Source organism: Asterias amurensis, chromosome 4 (assembly GCF_032118995.1).
Source record: "Asterias amurensis chromosome 4, ASM3211899v1".
In the NCBI taxonomy this organism is placed as follows: domain Eukaryota; kingdom Metazoa; phylum Echinodermata; class Asteroidea; order Forcipulatida; family Asteriidae; genus Asterias; species Asterias amurensis.
Window position 1 is genome coordinate 12113073 of NC_092651.1, and position 9961 is coordinate 12123033.

Genomic DNA, 9961 nt, shown 5'->3' on the forward strand with positions numbered 1-9961 from the left:
GAACTAACACGGTCGGCCATTTATGGGAGTCAAAAATTTGACTCCCATAAATGGCCGACTGTGTTAGTCGACGAGGTAAAAGGAAAACCGTGCAATTTAGAGGCATGTTTGTGTGGATCATTGTATTCTACTTTTAAAACATCTTTCTACCCATATGCATTTTATAACAAACGGTTACAAATGCTTTTCAAAGACCAACTCGACCGATCCAAGGCAACGTGTTCCTTTGAAGGTTCAGATTCCCATCAAGTCCTTTATAAATTGCATTATTTAAAGGTGCTATCAAGTCACAAGGATCCCTTCTTGTTCTCTGGCAGTGTTGACAATGTACCATTTGAATTCCTCAGACTATACAGACAGTTTATATGTCAAATGGTTCTGGGCAAGCCTTTGCATAGGGACCTCCAGATGAGCAAACCCTGGTACCACTGTGCCATACGCATTCATTTGAGAATTGTGTATTGGTGTTCACCGTTCGTTACGAAGTTACGCAAAAGTTTGCCCTGAATCATGTGACATACATGTAGCAACTGCTCGATGATCTTAATGTGATCAATCACATCATTGTACCAGAAGACAATATTCAGATCTAACACGCAAATGGCTCATTGCTGCACTACTTGCTGAGGTTTTGCTGTCAAGCTTGCTTACTTGCTTGCTTAAGTCGAGTGATGTCCTCGAATCACGATGGTTCCCCAAGCCTTCCTGTCCCCCATTGCTGACTTGAAATCTGCTGATTCAAGTCCCGTGTCTATTTTGAGAATGTCAGTGTAAGTTAGTGCCGGTCTACCAGGTTTCCTCCTCCCATGCTTAGGGGTCCACAGAACAATATTGGACACTGGTTCGTTGTTGCTCCTGTAGCAGTGGCCAGCAAAACGCATCCTTCTCTGTCTGATTTTTGTTGATAGCTTAGGTAGGTTCCCATATAGGACTTTGTCAAGAGCCATCTATAAACAGATCACGGTCAAGGTTGAAGGAAGTTGGCCGGATTTTACAGAATAAAAAAACATTCCTACTTGTACATTAGAGCCAAAGTATTTACAAAGAGAAGAAGTGTCTCCTGTGGCGTATAAATTGGATTCATTGAGAGATAACAACCAGTGGTTGAGAAATCTTTTGAAGACGAAATCCAGTTTGGTCGAACAAATAAGGTTCATTGAGAAATAGAAACCAATTAATGGTTGTGGAAACATTTGCAGACAAATCCAACTCGGTCAAACAAGTGTGAAGAAATTTGATGTTTTCAGGTTGATGTTATGCTAAGTAATAAGCCTCGACCGCAAGAAGAACTTATTACCTTTAGGTTAAAGGCACAGGACACATTTGGTAATTGTCAAAGACCAGTATTCTCATTTGGTGAATCCCAACATATGCCTAAAATATCAAAATAATTGTGAGCATAAAAACATACTTGGTATCGAGTAATGAAGAGCTGTTGATAATATAAAACATTGTGAGAAACAGCTCCCTCTGAAGTAACATAGTTTTTGAGAAAGAGGTAATTTGTCACTCAAATATTAGAGTATTTCAGGCCGGAAGCCTTTGTTAGGGATCTGAAATTAAACAATTTTGGACAACAGGTGCGTTTTTTTCTTTCATTTTTCTGTTGCATCTATGTTATTTTATGCATATATCAGGACACATCAAGTGAGAATACTGGTCTTTGACAATTACCAACAGTGTCGGTGCCTTTAAAATGACTTTTGTTTGTATTTAAAACGTACTTGCGGCAGTGGTTTGACAATCTTCAACTTGACCTGTTTGATGTTGAACTGTTTTTGCCAATCAATATAAACACTGATGCAGCCTTCCCAATCTACTGCATCTCATAAAGTAGACACTACGAGGCAGTGCGACACTCTAGCATGACGGCATTGACACTACTAACCGCTATGCTTTCTTGCACACATTAACGCTAGAAATACAAAGTACGCTACTTTTAGTAACGATTACCCTGCAATTCCACTATATATGTCATGACTCAAGGTTAAAGGGACATGTTGTCTTTGGATTACATATGATATTGAGATACACCAAGCGAGAAGACTGGTCTTTGACAATTACCAATACTGTCCAGTTTCTTTAAAGGGACATAATTGTCTTTGAATTTGGTGATTTGGGCTGTAAAAGTGTTTGTTATGAGATGAATACGATTGGAAAGATGTTTTAAAAGTAGAATATAATGACCAACCAAATGTACCTAAAAGAAAATGTTGAACGTGGTCCGCCATTTGTAGAACCAAATTTTTGACTCCATCAAAATGGCGGACTGTATTAGTTTACAAAGTAAAAAAAAAAACCACACAATCTGGATTGTGTCAATTATTAAGTGTTCATTAATAATCGAACAAGTCATTGTACCTGACATCACTCAAATGTAACCTACCTGGGGTGGATTTCACAAAGAGGTAATTAAGACTTGTCTTATCTCGAGTTAGGACGAGTTACTAGTCCCAACTTAGGACTAGCCTTAAGTTTTTACTATCTCATAGGACTAGTCCCGAGTTAGGACTAGTCCTGACTCTTTGTAAAATCGACCCCGGGTCTTTGTGGTATGTTCCATCCTGGGCCCAATTTCATATAACTGTTAAGCAGAACTTACTGCTTGAAAAATTTCTTTGCTAAACAAAAAACTGAGTCGGACACCGGTCACAACAATGTAAACTTAATTTAGTGTTGGCTGGTAGTCAGTTTCCCGTAAGCAATATTTTCTGTGCTTAGCAAGTCTGTACGCTTACTGGCTTTATGAAATAGAGCAGCTTAAGAACAGAAGTAGAGAAGCACAACAAAATTATGCTTATCAGAATATGATTACCAGCCAAAATGCCATTTTTCATTTACAATCTGTAACTGGTATTCTGCTAATTTTTGCTTAATAGCAGAAACTGTAAAGCAATATTTCATGCGTAATCAGCTTTATTAAATTGGACCCTGGTCTTTGTGATATATTCCATCATGGAGTTAGTGAAGACTAAATCATTAAGATTTTTTTTTATTGCAGTTCTGGCAGCAGCAATCTTTGCTTTCCGTCGAGTCAACCTGATGCAGACAGCTTCCTATGCCTCAACCGACGCTGTGCTGTCTGACCTGTCCACTCTTCAGGTTATGCCTCTACTGCAGATCTTCATTTTCCCAAGCTAATCTCAACATCTAAGGTAAGATTTCAATCTCAAACAATTTTTTATTGTGGCGTGTCTTGACCTCAAACTTAAGAGCACGGATTTTGAGTTCTGGTGTTTCTTATTATGTGGGTTCGATTCCCAGTCGTGACACCTGTGTCCTTAAAGACACTGGACACTATTGGTAATTGTCAAAGACCAGTCTCACTTGGTGTATCTCGACATATGCATAAAATAACAAACCTGTGAAAATTTGAGCTCGTTTGGTCGTCCGAATTGTGAGATAACTATGAACGAAAACAATGCCCTTGTCACACGAAGTTGCGTGCTTTCAGATGCTTGATTTCGAGACCTCAAGTTCTAAACTTGAGGTCTCGAAATCAAATTTGTGGAAAACTACTTCTTGAAAACTACGTCACTTCAGAGAGAGCTGTTTTTCACAATGTTTTATACTATCAATCTCTCCCCATTACTTGGTACTAAGTAAGGTTTTATGATAATAATTATTTTGAGTAATTACCAATATTGTCCACTACCTTTAAACAAGACACTTTACCATGCTGCATTGCTTTTGAGGAGCATTTGATCAATCCAGCTGCAAAAAGCAAACCTTGTATGTCTTGTGATGAAAAGTTCACCATTGCGCTTCGACGCACCTCTGAGCCAATGTCGTCTGTGTCTGCTGTGCACGCCCTCTATGTTTGGTTGTGATGAAAACATAATATCAACATCATTTCACATTCCAGGCATCTATTTCACCAAATTCATCCTAACTTAGGATGAATCTTAGGACGAGTTAAGTTCCCTATCTGAAGACGTATGAGGCATGGAACCCATCCTAAGTAAGGATAGGTTACTCGTCCTAACACAAGATAGGATTAATCATAGCGTTTCGTGAAATCGGTCGCTGGTAACCTATCGCCAAAGTATAAAAGCATTCTCTCTTCGGACAACCTGTTTGAACCGAGTACATAGAGAGCTAAACTGCAAAATGTCAGTTTGAATGTTAAAGGCATGGACACTTTTGGTTATTACTCAAAATAACTGTTAGTAGAAGACAATGTCAGAAATTGCTTCCTCTGAAGTAACATAGTTTTGGGGAAAGAGATGATTTCTCACTCAAATATTTTTAGGCCTTTTTATATAGGCATCTGAAAGTGCAAAAGTTTTTGCAAAAATTGTGTGTTTTTTTCTTTCGATATTCTCCTGCAACTTTAATGACCAATTGAGTGCAAATTTTCATAGATTGGTTATCTAATGCATATTGTTGGGATACACCAAGTGAGGATACTGGTCTATGACAATTATCAAAGGTTTCCAGCTGTCAATTTCATGAAAGTCTTCCTAACTTAGGATGAATCTTAGGACTTTGGATGAATTGAATCCAAAAGTTAGGACGAGTAATTCTCGTCCTAACTCGAGATAGGATTAATCCTAGCCTTTCGTGAAAGCAGCTGCTGGAATTTAAACTGTAAACCTACATTTGTAACCTGCCTGACCCAAACTTTTTAATTTGCCAAATTGTATTAAAGGCAGTGGACACTATTGGTAATTGTCAAAGACTAGCCTTCACAGTTGGTGCATTTCAACATATGCATAAAATAACAAACCTGTGAAAATTTGAGCTCAATCGGTCATTGAACTTGCGTGATAGTAGCGAAAGAAAAAAACACCCTTGTCACACGAAGTTGTGTGCGTTGATTTCGCGACCTCAAGTTCTAAATCTTAGGTCTCGAAATCAAATTCGTGGAAAATTACTTCTTTCTCAAAAACTATGGCACTTAAGAGGGAGCCGTTTCTCACAATGATTTTTACCATCAACCTCTCCCCATTTCTCATCACCAAGAAAGGTTTTATGATAATAATTATTTTGAGTAATTACCAATAGTGTCCACTGCCTTTAACACCGAACACTGCAAAGTAAGTCAGGTGTACTTACACAGAAATAGAGATGTAGCCAATCCCAGGAGCAATCCTAGACTATTTATCACACTACAATTCACCATCCGCTCTAATGAAAAATGGAGCAAATTTACTCATAGATGACCTGTTTTTTTGAAGAGGGAAGATTTACTCTTTTCTTTTTGAGCATGATCTATCTGAAGCGTCCTGATTTGTTCTGTATACCTGACAGGGGTATCAATTTAAAACACAAAAGGGAATGCTAGATTTATAGTCTAATCTTGTCTGAAGATTTTATTCTTGCTCTGAGGGGTTTATGTGAATGCTGCTAGCCAGGTTTACACCTGGTTTAGTTTAGGGGTTATATTGTACATTAACTTCTGAAGTTTTTCGTTCAAAATGGTTATCATGTTTCCAGCAAAATAATGTTAAAGGCAGTGGACACTATTGGTAATTACTCAAAATAATTATTTAGAATTAGATTTTGAGGACCCGAAATAAAGCATCTGAAAGCACACAACTTTGTGTGACAAGGGTGTTTTTGTCTTCCATTATTATTATCTTGCAACTTTGACGACCAATTGAGCTCAAATTTACACAGGTTTGTTATTTTGTGCATATGTTGAGATACACCAACTGTGAAGACAAGTCTTTGACAATTACCAATAGTGTCCAGTGTCTTTAAAGGGTTTTAGAATTTAGCAATCAAACATGAAACTTGTGTGCATGCAATAGGACGCTAACTACTCAAATTTGACTGAAGTTTTTGTGGAGTTTTTTTCGGAATTTTTATCTTCAGCAATAACTTTGTTAAAAACCTCAGAGTTCTCTTACACTCATGGGGGCTGGAACAGGATGAAAAGATACAGTTAAGCCCGTTTGGCCTAGAATGTGATGTTACGGTTCCACTCTGTGTTCATCACAACCGACATAGAGGGCGAGTTCAGCAGACACAGACAACAATTTAGCTTGGCATATTTCTGTCGTTGTTCTGATCATCTACCATTTTCTTTTGATTGAACACAGGAAACCAGACTCAAGGCCCACATCAACCTGATCCAGAGTCATCTTGTCTGCCACCATTTTAAATCTCTCACTGGAATGGGGTCAACTTGAGGTCGTATTGACGTTTCATCCTCAGTTGAGAAGCCGAACTTGACAGAGTGCATTTCTTGGCCGCTTGTCCTTGGCTGCCTGTTTTTGCCCAGAATAATCGGAATGTAACCCTCAGTTATTAATAACAGAACAATTACTCTCAAAGGTGTTCAAAGCCATTGGACTCTTTCGGTAAACAGTGTTGTCCAAGGCCCACACTTTGTGTACCACAACTTCTATATCAAATAACAAACCTGTGAAAATTTAGCCTCAATCAGTCATCGAAGTCGGGAGAAAACAATGGAAAACCCCGCCCTTGTTTCCGCGCGTTTCGCCGTGTCATGACATGTGTTAAAAATAAATCCGTTTACGAGAATTTATATTGTTTTGCTGTTTTCTCGAAAAGTAAAGCATTTCATGGACTTATATTTCAAGAAAAGTCTTTCACCATTGCCTTCTGTAAACACTGTAAGTTATTTGTAAATCTGTGAACTTTTTTTTTTTTTTCTGAACCAAAAGGGTCCAATGGCTTTAACAAAAGAAAGACATTCATAGTTCATGTGTTCATAGTTCATGTGTCCAAAGCTAATTTGTTATAATATAGTATCAAAATATAGATATCCACAAACCACCATAACTAGAAAGAACTAGTTGTTTTATATGAAGAAAATGCTAAAATTGATCTGGTCCATTACAAATTGAAATGGTTTAGCTATTTTTGTACGACACAAAACACAATAACTTCATGCTTTAAAATGAGTAAAACAATGTCACAAGAATAATTTTTGTCTTGGGAAATGAAATTTTGTTTAGCATGTACATCGTCTTTACCAGAACTGGTGTATATGCGACTCTCCTGAAAACTTTGCCCTGTGATTTTTACCTTTTTCTCACAAACTGACGACTAATGAAGCTAATATTTCATTAATCTTCATTCACAGGGAGTAGGGATTCATGTCATTGCCAAAAAGAAATTGACCTACAAAAGGTATCAAGACCCTTAAAGACACTGGACACCGTTGGTAATTGTCAAGACAAGTCTTCTCACTTGGTGTGTCTCAGCATATATGCACAAAATAACAAACATGTGAAACATTTGAGCTCAATTGGTTGTTGAAGGTACTGATAATAATGGAAGAAAAAACACCCTTGTCACACAAAGTTGTGTGCTTTCATATGCTTGATTTCGGGGCCTCATAATCTAATTCTAAGATTCTCAAAATCAAATGCGTGGAAAATTACTTCTTTCTCAAAAACTTTGTCACTTCAGAGGGAGCCGTTTCTCACATTGTTTTATACTATCAACAGCTCTCCGTGCATTCAGATGCTTGAATTCTTAATCTGAGGTTTTGAAATCAAATTCATGTAAAATTCACTTCAGAGGGAGCCATTTCTCACACCACTTTATACTTTTCAACCTCGCCCCATTACTCGTTACCAAGTAAGGTTTTATGCTAATAATCATTATGAGTAATTACCAACAGTGTCTACTGCCTTTTAGAAGAAAACATTGGGTGTAATATTAAGTCAGAAAGGAAACTTCTCGAGTGGCATCCAATCTTTGCATTCAGATCTCCAACAATCCCTTGTGTAAAGATGTTCACATTCATCCAAATCTACAAAAACACAGATGGTTCGCCCACAGGATGCAGTCCCCCGTTCATGAGTATATAAATCCTTGTCGGATGTGTGTTTGACAAGCTGCTGACACTCAGCATTTGTTGTTTTTTGGAGTCTGTTTCTTAGAAATCTTAATGCTTAAAGGCAGTGGACACTATTGGTAATTGTCAAAGACTAGCCTTCACAGTTGGTGGGTCTCAACATATGCATAAAATAACAAACCTGTGGAAATTTGAGCTCAATCGGTCATCGAACTTGCGAGATAATAATGAAAGAAAAAGCACCCTTGTCACACGAAGTTGTGTGCGTTTAGATGGTTGATTTCGAGACCTCAAGTTTTAGATCTGAGGTCTCAAAATCAAATTTGTGGAAAATTACTTCTTCCTTGTAAACTATGGCACTTCAGAGGGAGCCGTTTCTCACAATGTTTTATACTATCAACCTCTCCCCATTACGAGTCACAAAGAAAGGTTTTATGCTAATAATTAGAATTACCAAATGTGTCCACTGCCTTTAAGAAATGTCTCTGATCGTAAGGCAAAGTATGATCAGTTCATTTTAGATGTGTGAACTTTTAGAAGTGTCATTTCAAAGTGGTGTATGTATTCAGTATTAAAGGATAGGTGTACATTTGGTAGGCCTAATTTTCAAAGACCAGTATTCTCATTTGGTGTATCCCAATTAATGCATAAAATAACAAATCTGTGAGAGTTTGACTTAATTGGTCATCAAAGTTGCAAGAAAGTAATGAAAAACACTCTTATTGCACAAATTTGTGCGCATTTAGTTGCTTAATAAAAGGCTTCAGGCCTGAAGTGTTTTAATATTTGAGTGAGAAATTACCTCCTTCTCAAAAACTCTGTAATTCAGAGGGAGCCATTTGCCATATGATTTTTTACTATAACAGCTCTCCATTGCTTATTACAGAGAAGATTTTTATGCTTACAATTATTTTGAGCAATTACCAATAGCGTCAAGTGCTTTTTAAATAAATCGCAATAAAAAAACTTACTTAATGTTTAGAAGTACAACAGCTTTCAATAGTGTTAAGCCTCCTGAGAAACATTTGTTTTTGAAGTGGTGATGGAAAGAGTTTGAAATCTGAGAACGTTCCTGTCAGATTCATTTCCCTTGCTCAAGGACACAAGTGTCTTGATTTGGAATCCAACCAACACTCTGACTGGTCAAACTTCAGAACTTTAAAGTCACACGTTACCTTGGATCGGTGGAGTTGGTCTTTAAAAAGCGCTTGTATTCATTTGCTATAAAATGCATATGATGAGAAAGATAGTTTAAAAGTAGAGTACAATGATCCACACAAGTATCACTCAAAATTGCATGGTTTTCCTTTGACCCTGTCGACAAGCACAGCCGGCCATTTATGGGAGTCAAATTGTTTTACTCCCATAAATGGCCGACCGTGTTAGTTCGCAAAGTGAAAGGAAAACCATGCAATGCTGAGTCAAATGTGTGTGGATCATTGTATTTTACTTTTAAAACATCTTTCTAACCATAAGCATTTTATAACGAATGGTTACAAATGCTTTTCAAAGACCAACTCCACCGATCCAAAGCAACGTGTTCCTTTAACCTGATGCACCAATCTACTAGACCACAATGAGCTGGAAAGTAGTGCCCTATTCCTTAAATGCTGTTTAATAACTTTATGAGGAATGTATTTTGTCCATAGTATATGGTTTTAAAACAATATTTGTGATGGTGTTTTGTATTCTACTGGAGTTAAGTTTGTGTTGATGAAACTGAAGGCCTTTATCAAATCAAATGCAAATGACAAAACTACGATTTTGTGCTACAAATTTGTTAATATAAGAACTGTAAATAAAAAGTGTGTTGTTGATGCTAACAGTTGATCTTTCTTCAGTACTGTTTTCTTGATATTCCAAGTCAATTTTTTAGGATGCTAGTCTTTTTGAGGTTTGGAGATTTTGAGCAGTCTGGCATCACTAATAATGCAGCTTCTGCCGGTGTATCACCGAATGATTGAGGGTGTTAAATCAGTAGCACCCATCAGCTGCAACCCCAACCCATTTCACCCTCATTCCCAGCCCTTCAGCAAATATTAGTACAACCCATGAGTACCCCCCACCCCCACCCACCTCCACACCATATCACCACTGCAGGTCACACATGTGATGGCACAGGGCCGAATTATTTGTCTCTGCTTAGCGAAAGCAAATAATTGTCGCTGAAAGAAGGCACAGGTT

General features: G+C 37.6%; 1 protein-coding gene across 1 annotated transcript in view; it reads left to right on the top strand.

Annotated features, from left to right (window-relative positions):
* Positions 1-9585, top strand: part of LOC139936035 (TBC1 domain family member 19-like) — a 238102-nt gene extending 228517 nt beyond the window's left edge. Inside the window, exons 16-17 of the mRNA XM_071930746.1 lie at positions 3002-3155; positions 6048-9585. Coding sequence (XP_071786847.1) covers positions 3002-3141 — 140 coding nt within the window. The 3' untranslated portion in view covers positions 3142-3155; positions 6048-9585. The remainder of the gene's footprint in view (positions 1-3001; positions 3156-6047) is intronic.
* The last annotated feature ends 376 nt before the right edge of the window (positions 9586-9961 follow it).